The sequence below is a fragment of the Ictidomys tridecemlineatus genome, chromosome 2 (genome assembly GCF_052094955.1).
Source record: "Ictidomys tridecemlineatus isolate mIctTri1 chromosome 2, mIctTri1.hap1, whole genome shotgun sequence".
Classification (NCBI taxonomy): domain Eukaryota; kingdom Metazoa; phylum Chordata; class Mammalia; order Rodentia; family Sciuridae; genus Ictidomys; species Ictidomys tridecemlineatus.
The window spans coordinates 1,470,201-1,489,899 of record NC_135478.1 but is presented as its reverse complement, the minus strand read 5'-3'; the positions used below and the strand labels follow the sequence as shown (position 1 = coordinate 1,489,899).

The 19,699-nt window shown below is 62.5% G+C and overlaps 4 protein-coding genes across 8 annotated transcripts; 2 read left to right on the top strand and 2 right to left on the bottom strand.

Annotated features, from left to right (window-relative positions):
* Positions 1-3,730: 3,730 nt before the first annotated feature.
* Jsrp1 (junctional sarcoplasmic reticulum protein 1) lies at positions 3,731-6,784 on the top strand. 3 transcript variants are annotated; one of them, XM_005331998.5, is made up of 7 exons: positions 3,731-3,837; positions 4,370-4,520; positions 4,829-4,866; positions 5,025-5,142; positions 5,415-5,585; positions 6,070-6,161; positions 6,250-6,784. In XM_005331998.5, exons 2-7 carry the CDS (start codon positions 4,403-4,405, stop codon positions 6,694-6,696), a joined length of 984 nt encoding a protein of 327 aa, XP_005332055.2. In that variant the 5' UTR covers positions 3,731-3,837; positions 4,370-4,402; the 3' UTR covers positions 6,697-6,784. The 3 variants fall into 3 exon arrangements, with proteins under 3 accessions (XP_005332055.2, XP_077889442.1, XP_077889446.1); XM_078033316.1 differs by lacking the exon at positions 3,731-3,837 and adding an exon at positions 4,047-4,205; XM_078033320.1 differs by lacking the exons at positions 3,731-3,837; positions 4,370-4,520; positions 4,829-4,866 and adding an exon at positions 4,109-4,205.
* A 133-nt stretch (positions 6,785-6,917) lies between these two features.
* Amh (anti-Mullerian hormone) lies at positions 6,918-9,874 on the bottom strand. Of its 2 annotated transcripts, XM_005331995.5 has the most exons (5): positions 9,178-9,871; positions 8,543-8,682; positions 8,212-8,320; positions 7,983-8,139; positions 6,918-7,889 (listed from the first exon to the last, which is right to left on the bottom strand). In XM_005331995.5, exons 1-5 carry the CDS (start codon positions 9,575-9,577, stop codon positions 7,010-7,012), a joined length of 1,686 nt encoding a protein of 561 aa, XP_005332052.2. In that variant the 5' UTR covers positions 9,578-9,871; the 3' UTR covers positions 6,918-7,009. The 2 variants fall into 2 exon arrangements, with proteins under 2 accessions (XP_005332052.2, XP_077889434.1); XM_078033308.1 differs by lacking the exons at positions 8,212-8,320; positions 8,543-8,682 and having other exon boundaries at positions 9,178-9,874.
* Positions 9,875-10,088: 214 nt separating this feature from the next.
* Positions 10,089-17,560, bottom strand: Sf3a2 (splicing factor 3a subunit 2). Its single transcript, XM_005331996.5, has 9 exons — positions 17,408-17,560; positions 15,274-15,437; positions 14,696-14,767; positions 13,621-13,667; positions 12,923-13,032; positions 11,808-11,857; positions 11,584-11,724; positions 11,128-11,196; positions 10,089-11,005 (listed from the first exon to the last, which is right to left on the bottom strand). Exons 2-9 carry the CDS (start codon positions 15,397-15,399, stop codon positions 10,205-10,207), a joined length of 1,416 nt encoding a protein of 471 aa, XP_005332053.1. The 5' UTR covers positions 15,400-15,437; positions 17,408-17,560; the 3' UTR covers positions 10,089-10,204.
* A 111-nt stretch (positions 17,561-17,671) lies between these two features.
* Plekhj1 (pleckstrin homology domain containing J1) lies at positions 17,672-19,562 on the top strand. Of its 2 annotated transcripts, none has more exons than XM_040290714.2 (6): positions 17,672-18,120; positions 18,201-18,268; positions 18,336-18,453; positions 18,756-18,846; positions 18,935-18,998; positions 19,071-19,562. In XM_040290714.2, the coding sequence occupies exons 1-6, from the start codon at positions 18,027-18,029 to the stop codon at positions 19,179-19,181; spliced, it is 546 nt and encodes a 181-aa protein (XP_040146648.1). In that variant the 5' UTR covers positions 17,672-18,026; the 3' UTR covers positions 19,182-19,562. The 2 variants fall into 2 exon arrangements, with proteins under 2 accessions (XP_040146648.1, XP_005332051.1); XM_005331994.5 differs by having other exon boundaries at positions 17,681-18,120; positions 18,336-18,402.
* Positions 19,563-19,699: the final 137 nt, after the last annotated feature.

Sequence of the window (19,699 nt, the reverse complement as noted above, 5' to 3'; positions counted from 1 at the left end):
GTGGCTGCAGGCTGAGCCCCTGGGCAGGAGCTGGCCGCCCGGCGGGAGCCGGCACTGGCTCTGCATGAGCCTCGCCTCCAGGCTGCAGCCCAGGTGTGTCCCGCGCCCGCCGGGTCCGCCCTGTGTGCTGAGGTGCTTTGGGAAGTGGGGTGACGCCTGCAGCTGACTTTGAAATGAAATTGGAGGAAGTAGTCTGGGGTGCAACTCTGGGCGAGCACGTGACCATCCTGCACCAGGCCCTGGGTTTCACCCCAATGTCACCCCAAAACACAGCACAGCAAAGTGCTACTTGTAGGCCCCAGGTGGCAGGTTGCCTGCGCCCCTCCGGTTCCCAAGTTCTGTCACGCGTGACGACTGTACTAATCAGCTGCTCGCGGTGGCTCTGCAGCTCCTGGCACTTCCTGCCCCACTAGGTGACATGGCGGTGGTCACAAGCTTCCTCTTCACTTTTGAACACTGTTATTGCTTCTTTTTTTAAAACATTTTTAAAATCGTGGATGGACCTTTATTTTATTTATTTATATGCGGTGCTGATGCTGAGAATGGAACCCAGGGCCTCGCCCCTGCCGGACAGCCCCCACCACGGAGCCCCAGCCCAGCCCCACCCCCTGGCGTCAGTTTTTGAACAACTGTTGTTGCTCATTTAGTGGTTTTCCCCTCTCCCAGTCCTGGGGAGGGAACCCAGGGGGCGCCACCCACTGGCATTCCCCTGGCCCTTTGCATTTTGTATTTATTTTATTATTTTTTGGAGAGGTACAGCGCTCCCCTGGCCCTTTGCATTTTGTATTTATTTTATTATTTTTTTGGAGAGGTACAGGGATTGAACTCAGGGCCACTCGACCACTGAGCCACGTCCCCAGCCCTTTTCTGTATTTTATTTAGAGACAGGGTCTCACTGAGTTGCTTAGCGCCTCACTTTTGCTGAGGCTGGCTTTGAACTCTCCATCCTCCTGTCCCAGCCTCCTGAGCCGCTGGGATTGTTAGGCCTCCCACGTGGGAGGCCCTGGGTTGGATCCTCAGCACCACATAAAAATAAATAAACAAAATAAAGATATTGTGTAAAAAAGTGCTCATTAAAAAAATCAAAAGCTTGGCAAAGCAGGGCAGGTTCCTGTTCCTGCCCGGTGACATCCTCGGATACCCAAGGGGTGCCACTCATGCCCTTGGCGGCAGGAGAAGGCTCTGGAAGGTCTGGGTGCTGCAGGAAGTGCCCCAGCGGGGAAGTAACCCCAGGCCAGGGCCACGACTCCCGGGCACCTGGACAAGAAGTGCCGCAGCCACTCCACTGACTGGGCCCGCAGCCCAGGCCAGTGTCCCTCGGGTGTCCTTGTCCTACACCGGCCTTTTAAAGGTCACTTTGAGGCAGGGTCTCCAGAGGTTGCTCTGGGTCTGGCTAGGTGGCTGGGCCTGACCTTGACCTTGGACCCTCCTGCCTCAGCAGCGTCACACGTCTGTGGTCCCAGCCACTTGCAGGCTACGGCAGCAACAGCAACGCCAGGGGAGCCCAGGGCCTGGGGCCAGCCTGAGCAGCTTAGTAAGACCCCGCCTCACACACGGAGGGGCACGAGTGGTGGTGGCCAAGGGGGCTCCCGCGCGGCAAGCCCTGGCACAGCCCCTGGCACTCAGGAAGACAGGGCCAGTGAACTCGGGGGCGGGAGGCGCAGCGCCATCGTGGCGGCCTGTTCAGCGGGCAGCTTGGCCCTCACCCCATCTGTTGACCCATGGGGAAGCCCAGGGCCGCCCTGGAGAAAGGCCCTGGGAGGTGAAGGGCAGCCCCGCTTCTCTCCCGTCCTGGGAGACCCAGCTCCTCTGTTGGTCAGTGCCACGGAGTGACCTGCTCAGAGGGAGGGGGACCTGCCCAGCCCCAGGGAGGTGCCCCCTCAGCAGGTCTGGGCTCTGGGGTTCTGAGAGAAGGCTCGCTGGGGGCCTGGCTGGGGAGCCTGCCCTGAGGGAGGCTGGGCGGGGGGCAAAGCAGCCACTGGCCAGGGACGGCCAGCTCAGCCGCAGGAGGACGTCGGCCTCCGCCCACTGGGCTCATTCTCCTGGTGCAAGGTGAAGTGGTGCCGTGATGGTGACGTCAGCAGCAGCTGACGGTTCCTCAGAATGGGACGGGAGCCAGGTGTGGTGGCTGGCCTATCGTCCAGCAGGAGATGGGCAGGGTCCAGACCTGTCTCAGCATAGGTCGTCGCGGGCTGGGTGTGGCTCATGGGAGAGCGCGGGGTTCCAGCCCCAGTGCTGGGGACAAAGATAGACCCTGTGGCACGTGAATTGTGTCAATAAGGTGTTTTGTTTTTTTTTTTAAAAAAATCAAACAAGATTTTGTTTTAGTTGTGGATGGACACGCACCTTTATTTTGTTTATTTTTATGTCATGCTGAGGATCAAACCCAGGGCCTCCCATGTGCCAGGCGAGTGCTCTGCCACTGAGTCACATCCCAGCCCTATTTAAAACGTTTTTAAAAATGATGACAAAAGCCAGGTGCGGTGGCACCCGCCTGTCATCCCGGCAGCCGGGAGGCTGAGGCAGGAGGAACACGAGTTCAAAGCCAGCCCCAGAACTCAGGGAGGCCCCGACTCTAATAAAATACAAGATAAGGGCTGGGCGGGGCTCGGAGGTGGCGCGTGGCGCGGCGCGTGTGAAGCACTGGTTCGATTCTCAGGGCCGCCTATGAATGAATGAATGAAATAAATGTCTTTCAACAACTAATAAATAAATAAATAAATAAATAAATAAAAATGAAATATAAAGTAAGGGCCGGGGTGTGGCCTGGTGGTTAGTGCCCTGGATCCAATCCCAGGTCTCAAAAATAATAATAATGACCACAGGTTTCCTCCGCTGGAGAGTGGTGTCTTGGTTCCTGCGTGCAGGGCGGGGGCTGCCCTCGAGGCTGTCCTTGCTGGGACACCCTCTGGACACACCCCAGCAGAGGCGCCTGGTGTGGACGGTCAGAGGTGCCGGGGCGTGGCTGGGAGCTGGTGCAGCGAGTGTCCACATGGGGAGCTGAGGCCCTGCGCTGGGCAGCCTCTGGACCCCAGGTCCATGGGCAGCCTTGCTCCAGGCCCCGGCCCCCTGGGTGCGGCCCTCCCTCCCACCCTGGCTGCTGGCTCTGGGCGCCCTGCAGACCTGCACACAGTGGTGCTCTGGGAGGGCTGTGGCCCAGAGGAGACAGCAGTCAGCAGGGCCCAGGCGCCGTCCCCTCTGGACCCCACTCCTCCTGGTTGTCACCCGTGGCTGGTCTGGTGGTGGCATCATCCTGAATGGGGTGGGGTCACCCTCTGGCCAGTACCCTGCCTGGTTCCAGTGGTGGGGGTTGGGACACTCCAGTGGTGATCTCGCGCCTGCCCCTCCCCTGGCTCCATGGTCCTCAGTGAGGTCCGCCCAGCTGTCTCTGGCCACCTGTCGCTGTCTGTCCCGTCCACCCTCCCAGACTCCATCCTGTGCTCCGGGCCCAGCGTGGTGGTGGCTGTGGGTAAGAGGGGCTGGGGAGCGGGGCTGGGGAGGCCGTCTCCAGGGCTGGGGTCTGCTCCCCTGCGCTGCCGCCCCCTCACCCTGGCCCCCTGTGCACTTCCTCCTCCGCCCCTCGGGGTCTCCCAGCCCCAGGGAAGGGGGCCTCCCTTCCTGGGGTGAGGGACCCACTAGAACTAGCAGCCAGAGGCCCTGGAGACCTCAAGAAGCAAGGTCTGGGGCTGACTCAGGTTGGCCCGTCTGCAGCCTCGGTTTCCTCATCTGCCGTATGGGAACAGAGGCCGACAGAGGAGGCCGGGGCCGTGGGCACGCTGGGACAGGAAGACCCCAGGACCCTCCTCCCCTGCCCTCAACTACTGTGGCCAGGGCCAGGTGGGTTCTGGCTGCTGGGGGTTGGGCCCCTCGGAACATGAGGATGGGCGAAAGCTTTGGGTGCCAGGAATGGTGGGTGAGGATGGTCAAAGAGAGCCCCCATAGGAGCAAGACCTGGGAGGGGCTCAGACACTGACCAGCTTGTGCTGCTGGCCTTGGACACCAGTTAAAAATAGTCCCTGGGCTCAGAGAACATGAGCTGACCCTGGGGCCCAGGTTCTGGTGTGGGCTGACTCTTTGACTCATTGCTGTGTGACCTTGGGTGGATTCCAGTCCTCTCTGAGCTCCAGCAGCCTTTGCTGCCACACTCAGGGATGCTGGGGTCCAGAGACAGAGGCCATGGGGAGGGCCCAGCGTGGTGGCTGTGGGTAAGAGGGGCTGGGAGGGTGCCTGGGGATGACCCTTGCAGGAGGTGACTGTGCTCAGAAAAGGCTGTTAGAGAGAGAGGGACCAGCAACAACTGGGAAGTGGCAGAGGGAGGCTGGTGGCCTCCTGTCCTGGGAGGCCCAGGTGGTGAAACTCCTTTTCCCAGCCCCAGTCTGGGCCCCCTGCTGCTCCAGTCTACATGACCACCAGAGCCTCGGAGGAGCTGGACGGAGGCCTGGGCAGCTGCCTGGCCAGCGAGGACCTCTCTGCTTTGGCAGATCCCTGCCCAGGCCGGCTTCCAGGGGACAAGCCTCCAGGTACGCTGAGCCAGGTGGCTCACCACCAGACACCAGGGGTTACTGTCCCTCACTGGGCTGGAACTGCTCCCTGCGGCCAGCCTGGTCCCCATTCCTGCCTCGGGGGTCTTTCAGGAGCCCGGAACAGGTGCCCGGCCACCTGCATCTGGGTCTGACCCCTGGCGGCCTTTGGAGTCTGTGTGCTTTGGGGCAAGGGGCCTCTGAGCTCCCTGCAACTGGGAGGCTGCACTGTTAGCCCAGCCAGCGGCAGGTCGGGGTCTGACCTGGGGGCCCTGCCACCTGGCTAAGCTCTCCATTCCCACCCACAGAGACCCCCAGGCTGGGCAGCTCCAGCACCTGGCCCCAGGTGAGTGTCTGGGCCCTCAGGTGACAGCCCAGAATGCCCTTGGAGTTGAGGACAAATTGGCTAAGAGGGTGTGTCTCTTAGACCCCAGGGAGGGCCGGGCTCCCTTAGAGGAAAGACCTAAGGAAACAATGACCTGGAAAGTCTGGTGATTCCCACAGGACTCTCGGGAGGCCGAGGCCGTGAGGAATGTGGCCACCAAACCCAAGAAGATGGAAAAGGAGCCTGTGGTCAGGGGGAGCCCAGGAGCTGGGAAGGAAAAGCTGAAATCTGGAGCAAGTGGGTTTGCAACAGGCATGGATGAGGCAGGGGTGGGTACAGATTGGCATGGGGACAGGCTGCAGCCTGGGTCACTGAATTTAGGGGGTCAAGTGACCGGATGCCATGGGGGCTCCTGGATTTCAGTGGCAGGCAGTGCCGGCAAGGGCAGGGGCACCCGCTAAGCTCACCTGCGAGGGGCTGGTGCAGGCAGTGCCGGTCTGCCCTGCGCCCAGCGCGGGCGGAGGGTGCTGCGGAGTCCAGAGCCGGAGCTCAGAACACCCACCCCGCAGCCCCTCGGAGCGTCCCCGCACGTAAGAAGGCGCAGGCCGCGCCACCGCAGCCGTCAGTGCCGCTCCCCGCCCTCGGGGAGGAGCTGCCCTGGGGAGACGTGACCCTCAACAAGTGCCTGGTGCTGGCCTCCCTGGTGGCGTTGCTGGGCTCCGCCTTCCAGCTGTGCCACGGTGAGCCTCAGGGAAGGGCCCAGCAGCGCAGGGGCGGGGTCTGGGTGCCTCCTCTCCTGGGTGGGGGCTCTGGCCGGCCTCCTGCGCCCCTCCCTGGAGCTCGAGAACACCTCCCCCAGTGAGTGACCCGGCCTAGGACCACTCTCCCCTCCCCCTCCCGCCAAGGCCACGCTCACTCCGGCCTGGTGGCCTGGGCTCCCCCTTCCAGCTCCTGCCTTGTGCGCCCCTTTTCAGCGCCCTCCAGAGGGGAGCGCCCTAAAGTCCGTGTGGGACAGGCCCGAGACCTCACCCTTTCTAGGGGCTCTCCTGAAGCCCGCGGGAAAAGGGAGGCGCGGGCAGGAGTGCCCTTGGCAGCAGGGAGCCCTGCCAGAGGCACAGCCTGTTGTCCGGGGCCTGGAGCTCTAGGGTGGAGGGAGGGGTGGCAGTGGACAGTGTGACCCCTCCTAAGGCCCAGGCTGACTGGCTTTCCCCACGGGTCCCCCAGATGCCATGATTGGGGAGAGGACCGCCCCCGCACCTGCCCCTGAGCCCTGGGTCCCTCGGAGTTCTCCGCACACAGAGCCGGTGCCCTCCCTGGTAAGCTTCCCAGTGGCTGCGGGAGGTGGGCCCTTGTCCAGGAGGAAGGAGGGCGGCCGCCTCCAGAGCCCACGTGCACGTCTTACAGCCTGAGCCCACCGTCCGGGAGCCCCAGGCGGGGCCACCAGCACTCCAGGGGAAGACAGAGGACAGTCCCAAGGTCCCCATGACCAAGGAGGCCGCAGAGAAGGCTCCAGGGGAAACTGGGGAGGCCACCAGAGAGGCTGCTGGGGAGGACGGAGGGCCCAAGGAGAGGCCGAGGAAGGAGAGGCCGCGGAGGGAAGAGAGGCCACCGAAGGAGAAAATCCGAAAGGAGAAGCCGCGGAAGGAGAGGCCGCGGGTCGCCAGGGAGGCCCGGGAAGCCCTGCCCCGACGTTGGGAGGCACGCGAAAGGGGCCATCGGCCTTGGGCGAAGGACCCCAGGTACCCTGAGCACAGGAAAAGGCAGGTCTGGGTCCCCCCGCGGCACCCTGACGACGAGGAGGACGGGCATCCAGGCCGACAGAAGCTCCGCGCGGGCAAGGGGCGAGGCTGAGCCGGGCCTGGGTCCCGAGCGCGTCCCGGGGCCCATCTCCCCTCAATGGCCCCGAGGCTCCAGGAAAATAAAGCGAGTGCTGCGGCCAGTGCGTTGCCTGCTCCTTCGTGCTTGGACCCCATGTCTGAATGCCATTGAGCTACCAGGGCTGACTCAGGCCCTGCACTTGAGAAGGCAGAAGGAGGCCCTCAGGGCTCCCCAAGACGCAGGGCGACCCCAGCTGAGTGCATGCTGTTTTTATTGGGGCGCTTGAGGTTTGAATAAATATGGGGAGAGGCGCTAGCTGGGGCGCGCGGAGTCCGTGCAGCGGCGGTCACCGGCAGCCGCACTCGGTGGCCACCATGTTGGGCACGTGGTGAGCGCTAATACGCTCCTCGGATAGACTAATGAGTAGTTTCCCCGCGTAGGCGGTGGGCACGCAGCAGGGCGGGCGAGCCAGAGCAGCCCCGCGGGCCTGCATCTTCAGCAGCAGAACCACGTGGTTGCCGTAGTGCGGGTTTCGGTCGGACTGCGGCCAGCCGCACTCACCCTGACAGTTATTGGCCTGGTAGGTCTCTGGGATGAGCACAGAGCGTTCGGCGCGCAGGTCCACGCTGAGCTCACGCAGCGCGCACGGCCCGTCCTCTGTGCCTGTGGCCCCCGCACTCCGCTGCGCCCGCGCCGAACCGCGCTGATCCCGCCCACGCCACTCAGCGCGCAATCCCTGCAAGGCCTTCAACAGCAGCAGCGCACGCATTGGGTCCCCGGGGCTGCCAGGGCCCTTAGTGTCACTGGAGTCACCCGGACACAGCTCCAGCAGACGCGCTAGCAATGGGGTCGCTGCAGGCGGCAGGCCCGGGAGTCCGCGGAGCTCCGCGGCCGCAGCCTGAAGCTCGATGGCCACGCGATGCACCAGGCCGGCGGCCCAGGGCGCTGACGCAGGGCCCTGCAGTCGCGTGGGGTCCCCAGGGGTGGCCGCAGCGGGTGGCAACAACAGCAGTAGAGGCTCCTCGCCATCGAGGAGGCGTTTCAGTGCCGCGGGGTCTGACAGGTTGACTAGGCCCTGCGGGAAACCGGCAAGAGCGCCTGGGTCCAGGGCCAGGCGCGGCGATGAGGCTCGGGTGGGGGACCCTCGCAGCGCGCGCACCAAGCGCGTAAGCATCTCCAGGAAGGGGTCTGTGCTGGGCGGCAGCTCCTCGGGCTCCGGGGACGACCTGGAACCCACAGTAGGGGGCGAGGTAGCCTTGAGGGAGCCAGGTAGTGCTGCCTCCACCCCCTACGCCCCCTGCTCCATGACCGGCACGCACCTGGGCGGCGGGAAGGGCACTATGTCCAACTGGCCATGGGCAGGCAGCGGCGTAGGCCCAGATGGCAGCAGGAAGAGGGCCGGGGTCATTCGCGTGAAGCAGTGGAGGTCGGAACCAAACAGCAGCGTCTGCAGCTGGGCGGTGCTCATGGGGCCACCTGTGGTGGGCGGGCACTACTATGGCTCGGAGATTGGCACCAAAGGCAGCAGCCCCTGCCCAGTCTGCCTACCGTCTCCGTGGGGCCGCAGGGTCAAGGTGAGCCCAGAGCTGCTCCAGGCCTCCGCTGGGCGGTCCACGGCCAGCACCAGATAGCGCGTGTTGTGGGTCGGACAGAGGCCCTGTGGGGATGGGGCTCGGCCTGTTTTTTGGGGGTGCTGCCGCCCCCAGCCTGGCTATGCACATCCCTTCTCCCTGGTGCCTGACCACCCTTTTACTCACTCACTGATCCTCTGTGCCTTTCCATTACACAGAGACCTCAAAAAAAAAAAAAAAAATCCAGCCTCCTCCCCTCAAACAGGGCTCCTGGTGGCCCAGGACTGCCCTTTGCAACTCCCAGATACCTGGGCACCTGGCAGCCCAGCCCCGGTGACAGTCACCTCGGGGCCAGGTCCAGGGTAGAGCACCAGCAGCGCCTGCTCATGGGGGCTGGCTCCTCCGGGGGGCTCCTGGAACCTCAGCGAGGGCACTGGTTCCCATGTCACTGCAGCCAGGGCAACAGGGACACCTGAGCCACTGAGCCCAAATGCTCCCCAGGCATGTTCTGCACAAGAGCCTCCTCCCCAATTGCAGCCTCTGCCAATCTGTTGGGGGCCAGGAGGTCTAAGGGTACTGTCCACTCTCCCTGGACACCAGGAGCAGGGGACCTCATCTGAAGGGAGGACAGGAGGTCCCCTTCTCGTTGCTGCCTTGCTGTCTGGGAAGGAGAGCACTGGGGGCTGGCTGAAGGCTGCGGGTAAGGATGCACCTTGGGGTTCTCTGGGTCCTGCTCTCCTGGGCTCCCTGGCTGTGGGGAGGGGCCTTCCCTGCTGACCCGGGAGCTCTGGCAGCAATACTGTGGGCAGGAGGGGTGCCCTCACCGTCACTGTGTGGGGGCCATCTGGGAGCCTGGGTATCTGGGAATCCCATGTTCCTCTAGGGCAGAGACCCACAGCCTCCTCCCAGGGAGAAGCACGGCTTTGGGAGGGCTTCTACATACCTTCCACCAGGTGCAGGACCAGCAGCAGACCCCTCCGTTCCCCCAGCCAGGACCCCAGGTGTCGCAGAGAGGGCAGGGCAGTCTGCACGTCGCTCAGGTTGCAGACCCCGAAGGTGGCCAGGTCTTGGGGTTCCCAGTGGGACCTCCCAACAGCCTCCAAGAAAGCGTGTTCATAGCTGCTCAGGGTTCCCACCACCTGCAAGGGGCCTCTGTTCCCACTGTTGGTCCTGCTCAGTGTCACCAGGCACAGGGGGTCCTGTGGGCCACCAGGCTGCCACGTCCAGTCTTCAGGGAAGATGAAACCCCCCGCTGGCTCCTCTCCTCTGGAGATCTCAACCCTCAATACAGTCCCCATGGCCACCACCAGGGCCAGCTGGCTGAGGAAAGGTGGGCCCTGCATAGCGAGTGCTGGAAGGGGCTGGGTGGCCTGGCTTATATGGGTGAGTATGGAATGTGTGGGGAGAGGAAGGCCTCTATCTGCTCCAGAGTGACCTTGGGGGACAGTGCCCAGCACCCCACAGGGACAGAGCAGGGGCACATGGGAGACAGCTTTCTCAAAGAGCTATCTGTTCTGGCCCAGCCACCTGTCTCTCTCTCACCAGATAGCCAGGCCTGTGACGGCCCTGGGGACCAAGCTGTCCTTGAGGAAGGGTCCCTCCTAAAGACAAACAGCAGAGGGACCATGGGGGGGGGGGGGCGCGCATGCTTAGAGTGCAGAGGTGCAGAACCCCCCCCCCCCCGCAGCAGTGGGGCGGTCTCCAAGTCAGCTGGGGCTCCCTGTGCCCTTCCAGCTACACTGTGTCCAGCAGCACCCTGCACATGTCCCGGTGGAGGCCAGAACCCATGTGTGGCAGGATGGACCCCCCCACAGCCCTCCCGCCCAGCAGTGCCCCATCAGTCAGTCCACTGCAGACAGGGGGAAGCTGTTTAATGGGCTCCGGGAACAGTAAGTACAAAAGCTCATGACGCCTTCCTGTGGGAAAGCAGGGAGAAAGGGGACACCAGATACACAAGGGGGGGCAGCTTTTCAGTTGGTTGGGGGTGGGGGAGGGATGTTCCCTGGGCCTTCCGAGGGGAGAGGGGGCCTCAACATCGGAGGCATAGGAGCTGGGGGGTGCACCCCAGGATTTGACGGGTGAACTCCAGGAGGCTGAGGGTGGACCCCAGGAGCTGCAGGATGAACCCCAGGGGGCTGGGGGTGGACCCCTGGTGCCTGGGGATGTATCCCAGGGGCCGGTGGGTGCACCCCCGGTGCCTGAGGATGAACGGCAGGAGCAGGTGGATGTACCCCTGGGGCCTGGGGGTGAACCCCAGCCGTTGGGGGAGGGTGCACACCTGGGGCTGGAGGGTGCACACCTGGGGCTGGGGGGTGCACCCCAGGGGCTGGGGGGTGGACCCCAGGGGCTGGGGCGTGGACCCCAGGGGCTGGGGGGTGGACCCCTGGAGCAGGGGGGTGGACCCCAGATGTTGGTGGGTGAACCACTGGTGCCGGGGGATGGACCCCGGGAGCTGGAGGGTGGACCCCAGGAGCAGGGGGGTGAACTCCAGACGTAGGGGGGTGGACCACTGGTGCTGGAGGATGGACCCCGGGAGCTGGTGGGGGCAGCTGGGGAGGCCCAGGGGGCCCGGAGGGTGCAGGCCCAGTGGGGGGCATAGGTGGCAGGGGCAGGCCTCCTGGTGGAGGCGGGGGCAAGGACTCTGGCAGTGGTGGCCGAGGAGGCAGACCATTCATCAACGGGGGTGGAGGCCGCTTCACCCCTGGAGGCCCTGCAGGGAGGCTGGGTGGGGCCGGAGGCTTCTCCATCTTAAAGTGGAACTGAAGGAAGAACTGGAGAGACACATGGGAGGTCCTCAGACCCCATGGCCTTGGAGCTGGGGGGTGGACCACTGGTGCTGGAGGCCTTGGTGTGGGTCCCCCGCAGCGCCCAGACCCAGGCCCCCATCACTAACCTGCTTGGTCTCCCTGTTCCAGTGAGTCCAGAACTTGCCCTCAGCCTTGTCGATCTCTCGGCTAGGTACCTAGGGAGGACGGGAGGCCCCAGAGGGCTCCTGGTGTGAGGCAGACTGGGCTCATCCCCATCTGTCCCTCACCAAAGCGGCAGCCTGCATCGCCAGGACTCACAGCTTTTATTTGTTGCTGTTGTGTCAAGGCCCAGGACATAGCTACCGTCACTCCTGTGACAGCCTAGACCCAGCAAAGCCGCAAAGTGGAGGCCTCACAGCTGAGGCACTCGGCCCACCCTGGGACCCCAATTCTTCATGGAACAGCAGTACGCACAAGAGGGAGACCCCCAACGGGCAGTGCCTGTGCTGGAGGCCCACCTCCAGTGTGCAGTGGCTAATGGTGACCCTCCTGCCCTGTCAGACCCTCGTGGAGGAAGGAGGAGACCCCAGAGGCCCGACTACCTTGAAGGCGATGGTCTCATAGGGCTCGGCAGCCATGAGCAGGTACTGCCAGCGCCGGTCCGGAGGCTCAATCCGCTGCTCGTAGGCAGACATGAAGCGGTGGCGAGGCATGATGCCCTCGGCGATCTCCGGGTAGTCGATCTGTGGAATGCAGCCAGCGGCAACACTGCTCTCAGCCAGTGCCTCTGGGCCCCCCCTCCCTCCCAGCCTAGGCCCCACCTCACCTGGAACAGGAGGCTCTGCTGGCCCATCTCTGTGTCCCTCTGCTTGGTCACTGCAATAATGGGGCTCTTAGGTCCAGGGTACTGGTCCTCCCTGAGGGTGGTCTAATACTGCCCACCCACCAGGGGAATGGGTCTTGGGCAGGTGCCTGTCTGGCCAGGGTGGCTGGATAGGCTCTGCCACAGGGAAGGCTCGGGTGCACAAGGGAGCGTCACACCATGCTGTGCAGTGCTCCACCACAACTCCTGGGGGCCTTCACGGCAGGCCACCTCCCCAGACATCAGGACACCAGAGTAGAGCAGGGACTCTGGGGCCAGGAGGGCTCTCTGGGCTACCTCACTGGGATCCAAGTGGGGCCGACCTGAATCCCAGTCCTGCGCATGGGGTAAGCAAGAGAGGAAGCTGCTATACCGGGACACGACAGTTTGTGCCCCAAGAAAGGCTGCTGGAGGTGGCAGCTAAATCCCAAAGCTGACCACAGCCCATCGCCGTTTCCTCACTACACATCCAGACCCTGGCTGTGGCCTGCGCCTGGGTTCCGCTATCCAGCCAGCCTTCGCTCCCCAGGCAGGCCGTCTCAGGCCTCTGCTCTGTGGACCTATCCGGAGGACCAGTTCACAGAACATCCCACCTCTTAAGAACTGCTCAACGGCCAATCCGCCTCCCTAACTCGCGGGAACACACTTCTGTGTTCTTACTGTCACTCAGCCAGCTTTCCAACCCTTGTATCCCCTGGTCCTCGACAAGTTGCTCCTGAAAGTTTCCTCTCTTCCTTCCCCTTTAGGTTATGAGGAGCCTACATTCAAGTTCAAGTTGAAGCGAAAATGCCGCCTGGCCTCACTGCCCCTCTGCTGCTTTTCCTCCCCATGTGCCCCCATGATGTCCCAGGAACACAGAAGAGTCAGGACTGAGTGTCTGGGGCACACACAAAGCTAGTGTGGCCAGCTGGGGAGTGGTCCCAGTTGGGACAGAAAAGGGAGCTGCTGGCGGGGGGAGGATGGGGATCAGTGCTGGTCAAGTCCTGGCAACAGAGGCCAAGGCCAGGAGCCACGAGGGGACTCCTGTGAAAGGCCAGGGGACAGCAGCTGTGGCCAGCTGGTCATTCCCACAGACACACCTTTGTAGCCTGGGCGGCCGATCTTCACAAACTTCTTCACCTCCACCTTGACCTTCTCTGGCGCTGGCTGGGCAGGGGCCTCCTTGGCCTCCTTGGCTGCTCTCCGAGCCCTGCAGGCAGGACAAACAAGCGCTGCAGCCCCTGCAAACAGGCCACCAAGGCCACTGGCCCAGATGCCTTGAGCCCCTGCCCTGACCTTGGAGCTCCTCTACAAGGTGAGCGAGACAAGAGTGGGAGGAGTGGGAGAGGCCCTGGGGTCAGAATGTAGGGACAGGGAAAACCGAGAAGGCCTCTTCCTCTTCTTGTCATGGTCAGCTGGGCCTGCTAGAATCCTTCAGGGCATGCCACGCCTCTTGCTCTTCTCAGAGACCCGAATCCCCCTTTTTTCTTTATTTTTAGTTTTTGTATTGGTAGTTGTGTGTGGACAGCATGCCTTTATTTTACTGGTTTACATTTATGCGGTGCTAAGGATGCAACCCAGTGGCTCACACGTGCCAGGAGAGCACTCTGCCACTGAGCCCCAGCCCCAGCCCCTCAGGGTAAAGGGCAGGCAGAGTGTGCACTGCAGCCAAGGACACAGCCTCTCCTGTCTCCCACCCATCGGATGAGGGGCTCCCCCTCCAACCTAGGTGCAGCCTGGCTGACTTCAGAGCCCTGAGCCGAGGCTCAGCACCAGCTGCAGGGGCAAAGGTACTTACAAGTTGGTCTGATGCTTCTTCCCCTGGGTATGCGCAAGGTAGCTGCCCTGCAGAGAGAATGACAAAGGCCAAGTAAAGACCCCACAGTCGTCCCCAGGGCCTGTGTGGGGCACAGGGATAAACAAGGCCAGCCTGCCACAGAGATAAGGAACAGAGGGAGCCAGGGGCAAGGCAGGCATCTGACCTGGTGAAGGCATGACCTCCACAGGTCCACACAGGGTGCGGGGAAGGGAAGACACGCTACAGGAAGTGCACACGTGGGACACCCCCAGACAAGCACCCCAAGGGGCCTGTGGGGTCCTGCCGGCGTGTGCACATCTGCACCTGGCTGCAGTGTGGTCAGTAGCGCAACACCTGGCACCCTCTGACCCACCACTTCACATCCAACCCAGAGAATGATCCAGCCAGTGTCCACAGCACCGAGAAGAGACCCTGATGTGCAGGACAGTTCATTTCAACAGAGTGCAGAGACAGGCGAGAGACAGAGAGCCTCGTCACTGCCGAAGAGAGCGGAGCAGAGGATGCTCAGACCAGCTCAGAGCTTGCAACCGAGTCACCACAGCCACCTCCTGGCTGCCAGAACCGTGGGAGAAAGGCCTGAACTGTGGGGACATCCTCAAACTACACAGGCTGGAGAGCCCCCTCTCTGGAGCCAGCCCATCAAACATCAGGCAGAGTACCCCGCACCCCCTGGCCTCGCAAGAAAGGGAGGCTGGGAGGGCTCCCAGCAGACGCATGGGCCGAGTGTGCAGGACACAGCTGGTGACAGAGGGAATGTGACCTGCATCTTCAGCGATAGGCGTCTTTCACAGAAAGACACACTTTGGAACAAATGTCCAGTGAGTGGGCTGGCAGCTGTCTAGTGGGGTCCTAGGTGATGCCCTCTGTTCTCCTCTCAGAGTTCACAATAAAGAGAGATGAGTCGGAGCAAGCACGGAGCTGGGGTGGGCATCGGGCTGGGCTCTGCAGCATGGCAGAGGCTGGCCAAGAGAAGCGGAGGCAGTCAGTGCCAGGGAGGGCTTAGGGACCGCTGCTGGTGGCAGGCCAGACCCACGGTAGGGCCCAGAGAACATACCTCATTGTTGTGCAGAGTCAGGCAGAGTTTGCATTCATACGATCCCAGGTGATTTTTCATAAAATATGGATCCTGAGGAGAAAACAGATCCTGTCAGGCAGAGGAAGCCCACTGTCTACGGTCAGGGAACTAAGGCCAAAAGGTCTGGGATCTGCTGGGTCCACCCTCTCAGGCCAGCAAAAGCCTTAAGCACCATCTGCCTGATGGTGCTGGGACACTCCAGAGTCCTGGGTTTGTGACTGGGGGCATGGGACATCCAGACAGAACTTCTTCCGTGACCAAAGAGCCCTGCAGCACATGCTCTTCTTGCCATTTTACAAAACCAGACTTCTGCCGGGATCATGGGCCACACCTGTAACCCCAGCAACCCAGGAGGCTGGAGCAGGAGGCTGGGAATTCAAAGCCAGGCTCAGCAACTTAGTAAAGGCCTAAGCACTCAGGGAGACCCTGTCTCTGAATACAATACCAGAAAGGGGGGGGCGTGCCTCAGTGCCCCTGGGTTCAATCCTCAGTACCCAAAATAAAAAAACAAGAAACCCACTTGTGCACAGGGTGCCAAGGACCTCCCTGTGGCCTACCTTGTTAATGTCAATGGTTTCTAGAGCCAGCTGCCGGAGGCGCTCCCTGCGGTCACGGTTGCTCTCAGAGGAGGAGGCCACACCCCCACTCCCCGTCTTCCCCCCAGGTCGATGCTGGAAATCCATGGTGAAGGCCTTGAGGCTTTACGGAACCAGGGAGAAACCTGCGGACAGAGGAGAGTGTGTGATGGACAGACCACCTGCCAAAGCTGTGGCCAGGCACCCTGGGACAGGCAGGTAACAGGGGGATTCTAGAGGCATCTCCAGAGACTCCAGCTCAGGGGCCTGTGGAGTGGGGGTCCTGGGTGATACCCTAGACAACAGGATGTGTGCAGGGCAATCTGGGTTGATTAAGGAGCGTGTCTCACAGTGCACTGGACTGTGATGGAACTAGATGGCTGCAGGGAAACATGGTCTGTTCTTGGCCTAGAAGGTTATTGTGGCGCTTCTCAGGGACTCTGGAGGCAGGGGGAGGCGCCCAGCCTGGGAGTGCAGGGCCAAGGCCAGGGAGGGCAAGGTCACTCCTGGTACAGTCCTCAGCCTCTCCAGAAAGCTGTCCTGACTCACCAAAGCCTGGCTCACTCCCTCCTCTAGCTTTGGCTCTGTCCCGCTACATTCGTTCCTAATTTCTACTTCTCTAGCACTTAGGATTTGCTGGAGGCAAGGAAGACAGCTATCTTTGGATCCCCTCTGCCTAATTTGCAATATTCAAGAGCTACTTGCAGCTATTTGAATCCTAAACACCCAGTTCAAAATCCTATAGGCCACCCGGGTTCCCATATTCTATCAAGTTCACTCAGAACCCAAACCCCAGGCAGTTTTTTCTGGTCACCCAACATTCTGTCTAGACTGTCCAATGACTGCCACAAACCCCTCAATTAGGGTCGAGCTCAGAGATAAGGCCCAGAGGCCCAGTGGATGACAGCTCTTAAAGATATCTTCATCCTCATCCCCAGAAACCGTTCCTTTGTGATCATACATGACAAAAGGGAGTCTGCAAGTAGAAGTGAAGGGCTGTGAGATGGGGTATCATCCTACACTATCGGGGACCCAGTGTCAACAGAGTCCTCAGAGAGGAGGCAGGAAGGCCTGTGTCACAGAGATACTGGCAGACAGTGTGCTGCTGGCTCTGGAGCTGAAGGAAGGGGCGAAGAGCCCGGGGCCGTGGATCTCCAGGAGCTGGAGGAGGAGGGACGTGGACTCTTCCTGGAGCCTCAGAAGAGTCCAGCCCTATAAACCGACTTTATGCCCGAACTGCTGGGCAGGGCACTGAGTGAACAAAGCCACTTCCAGACAATCAAGGTCTCAAAAGAAAACTCAAAATCGTTTGCTTTTTTAGAAACTAACAGGCCGTGGGTTCTGAGAGAACAGAGTGGGCCAACCTAACAGCTAGGGCAGGGAACCAAATTCCACAACAGCAGATTGGACGTGGATGCAGCTGGAGGGCTGTGTCCAAAGCAGAGCAGGAATCCGGGGAGTCGATTTGTTTAAACACATGGAAAGTACAACCAACGTGCCTACGGGATCTTGGGGGTTTAAAGAGACCGGTTCCTCCTGGGATTCTGCATCGGCCGGCAGAGTCGACCTCAGGAAAACAGCGTGCAGGGAGACAGCCAGGGCGCCTCCGCGAGGCCCGGCCTCACAATTAAAAACACAAAGAACCTGGGGGGTGGGTAGCTCAGTGGCAGCCCGGAACAAAGACCGACGACCCGACGGGGCGGGAGGCCGCCAAGGAAGCCGGACGCCTGACGACGACCCTGGGGGAGGGAAGTGTTCCGTGCCACAGACGAGACGAGGGGAAGGTGGCCGCTGGGTCCTGGGCCAGGCGTCCGGCTCTGCGCGGAGTGGCCGCCTCCTTCGGCCCAGGTCCCGCCGGGCGCGCCTGCACGGGGCCAGCTAACGCTCCGAGGCCGCCCGCGCCAGAGGCCTGCGCGCTCCCGGGCTGCGAGGCCGGCGAGACCCCGGGCGGCAACCCACGCGGGCGCTCGGGGACCCGAGGCCCTCCGCCACCCAGGCCGCCCGCCCCCAACGGGGCTCCCGAGGGCGTGCCGCGCCGCGCGCCTGGCTCCCACTCCACCCCGCTCCAGCGAGCTCCGGGGCCCGGCCACCGCCCGCAACCCGCGCCGCTCCTCACCGGGGCCCCAGGCCACGCTCCGAGGCCTTCCCGGCGACCGCCAAGACTTCTCCGTGCGCACGCGCAACGCGTAGGCCCGAGCCACTTCCGGGACCAACGGAGCTGAGCTTCCTTTGGCGCACGCCCTGTCCGCCCCGCGGCCCGGATGGACGACCGGGAGGCGCGAGGGCAAGAGGGCGGATCTAAGTGGAGGCTGGACGGGGAAGGGCGCGTGCGTACTACGTCCGCAACGAACTCTCGGTCCTCATTCGCGGTCCTGGGTGTCGAGAGTGGACGCGCTGAGACGCGGCCGGAAACGCTATCGTGCCCTCCACCTGCGCACGTACACCTGGGGAAGGGGCACCGCCGGTCAAAGGGGTTGCCGTGAGCCAGTTTCCGTCCCAGGCTCAGTGTTTTTCATGACTTTATAAAGGCAGCTGATCTCCCCCACGGGCCCCGCAGGCCAGCGCCACGTAGCAGATGCGGGAAGGAGAGGCCGTTCGGGGCGCGCAGGCGCACTAGCTACTTCCGGGACAGCTCCCTGAGACTTTTGTGGCGCCGGTGCCGCGCCACCGGGGACGGCGGCCGGGAGGAGAAGCGCGCTCCGCACTCTGGCTCCCGTACCCCTGCGGTGCCTGACATGCGCTACAACGAGAAGGAACTGCGGGCTCTGTCCCAGCAGCCGGCGGAGCTGGCGGCGGAGCTGGGCATGCGGGGGCCCAAGAAAGGCAGCGGTGAGTGGGCCGGGCCCGGGTGTCTGGCCGGGGGGTTCCTGGCGGCGCTGAGCCGCGCTGAGCCCGCGCTGTGCCCGCAGTGGCCAAGCGGCGGCTGGTGAAGCTGGTGGTCAACTTCCTCTTCTACTTCCGGACGGACGAGGCCGAGGTAGGGGCGTGGGCGCCGAGGGGGGGCCCGCGCGGGCGGCCGGCGCTCACGCCCGTGTCTCGCGCAGCCTCTCGGAGCCCTGCTGCTGGAGCGCTGCAGAGTTGCACAGGAAGAGCCCGGCGGCTTCTCCATCAGTGAGTGCCCCGCGTCGCGCGGTCCCAGCCCCTGGCCGCTGGGCGGACACGGTGTGTGCCCTTTGAGGTAGCCCCGGTTCCTGGCTCTGAGGACCTTCGCCCCGTTGCGTCTGCTCTCAAAGAGCAGCACTCGCCGCATTTAGGGTCCTCTTTGGTGACTTCCATCAGCAAAGGCTCACTCCAGACAGGGTCACCTCTGGGCTTAGGACGAAGGAACCTGGGGCGGTGTTCACTTCAGCTCCTGGCAGGTGGAGGGGCCGGAGGAGTTCTAGGCCTCGGCAAGGGGAAGCTGGGGCTGTGGCCGGCAGGGTGTGGAGACTGACAGGTGGCCCCCTCCCTCTGTCCTCCCACAGGCTTCGTGGAGGACCCAGAGAGGAAGTATCATTTTGAGTGCTGCAGCCAGGAGCAGTGTGAACAGTGGACAGAGGCACTGCGTCGGGCCAGGTGAGCTCGGGGGCAACTGGGAGGCATCGCTCAGCAGCCACAGAGGATGGGATGAGGCTCTGACTTTGCCAGTCCTGCCCTCTTCCAGCTACGAGTACATGCGGAGAAGCCTCATCTTCTACAGGAACGAGATACAGAAGATGACGGGCAAGGTGTGTGTGGGGCTAGAGGTGGCGGGGCAGTTCTCCCGGCCCAGCTTCATGGCCCATCCTTCCATTCCACAGGACCCCCTGGAGCAGTTCGGCATATCTGAGGAGACCAGGTTTCAGCTGAGCAGCTCACCGAGAGAGGGGCAGTCAGCTGGTGTCAGCTCCCAACTGGATGAGCTGGACTGACCCTGGGCTGGGCCCTCTGCCCTGGGTTTCTGGCCATGACTGAGTCTGCAGTGGGAGGTGCTTTGGCCTAAGGATGGGTGGGATGGACAGGGACTGCCTCTTTTGAGAAACTGCTCAGCTGGCCCTTCCCTCCCATCTTGGAGAGTGCCACATGCCCCTGCCTGGTCTCTCCGGTGCATCCATTGAGGGCCAAGGGGGCACCTGACTGGCACAACTCTATTGTCTCATGCCAGCTGAATGTATGTACGAGGCTCGGTGAAGCTGTGAATGTGAGGTTCCCTCACCAGCTGTGAACTTGATTCCTGCTGATGGCGCAGGCCCTGGCGCTGGTCTCCAGGTCGCCAAGCTTGCTCTGTCCAATAAAGGTACCTCTTTTCCAGACTAGGTGGCGGTGAAGTCAATGGAAAGAGGAAGGGGACTCAGACGGCCAGAGCCCCCTCCTGAGAAAGTGAGGGACGAGGGGTCCCTTCTTTTTTTTTAAGAGAGTGAGAGAGAGAATTTTAATATTTGTTTAGTTT

Excerpts from the sequence above, each read along its gene's own strand:
- Sf3a2 (XM_005331996.5), bottom strand. The coding sequence starts at position 15,399 with ATGGATTTCCAGCATCGACCTGGGGGGAAGACGGGGAGTGGGGGTGTG. Across the intron at positions 13,668-14,695 it reads TGACTCTGCACAACAATGAG|GGCAGCTACCTTGCGCATAC; the intron begins GTATGTTCTCTG and ends TTCTCTCTGCAG. Across the intron at positions 11,197-11,583 it reads ATGAGACCATCGCCTTCAAG|GTACCTAGCCGAGAGATCGA; the intron begins GTAGTCGGGCCT and ends CGTCCTCCCTAG.
- Plekhj1 (XM_040290714.2), top strand. The coding sequence starts at position 18,027 with ATGCGCTACAACGAGAAGGAACTGCGGGCTCTGTCCCAGCAGCCGGCG. Across the intron at positions 18,269-18,335 it reads TCCGGACGGACGAGGCCGAG|CCTCTCGGAGCCCTGCTGCT; the intron begins GTAGGGGCGTGG and ends TGTCTCGCGCAG. Across the intron at positions 18,454-18,755 it reads CTGGCCGCTGGGCGGACACG|GCTTCGTGGAGGACCCAGAG; the intron begins GTGTGTGCCCTT and ends GTCCTCCCACAG.
- Jsrp1 (XM_078033316.1), top strand. The coding sequence starts at position 4,152 with ATGCTGGGGTCCAGAGACAGAGGCCATGGGGAGGGCCCAGCGTGGTGG. Across the intron at positions 5,143-5,414 it reads AAAGCTGAAATCTGGAGCAA|CCCCTCGGAGCGTCCCCGCA; the intron begins GTGGGTTTGCAA and ends CCCACCCCGCAG. Across the intron at positions 6,162-6,249 it reads CAGAGCCGGTGCCCTCCCTG|CCTGAGCCCACCGTCCGGGA; the intron begins GTAAGCTTCCCA and ends CACGTCTTACAG.
- Amh (XM_005331995.5), bottom strand. The coding sequence starts at position 9,577 with ATGCAGGGCCCACCTTTCCTCAGCCAGCTGGCCCTGGTGGTGGCCATG. Across the intron at positions 8,321-8,542 it reads CTGGGCTGCCAGGTGCCCAG|GGCCTCTGTCCGACCCACAA; the intron begins GTATCTGGGAGT and ends CCATCCCCACAG. Across the intron at positions 7,890-7,982 it reads GTGCCCTTCCCGCCGCCCAG|GTCGTCCCCGGAGCCCGAGG; the intron begins GTGCGTGCCGGT and ends TGTGGGTTCCAG.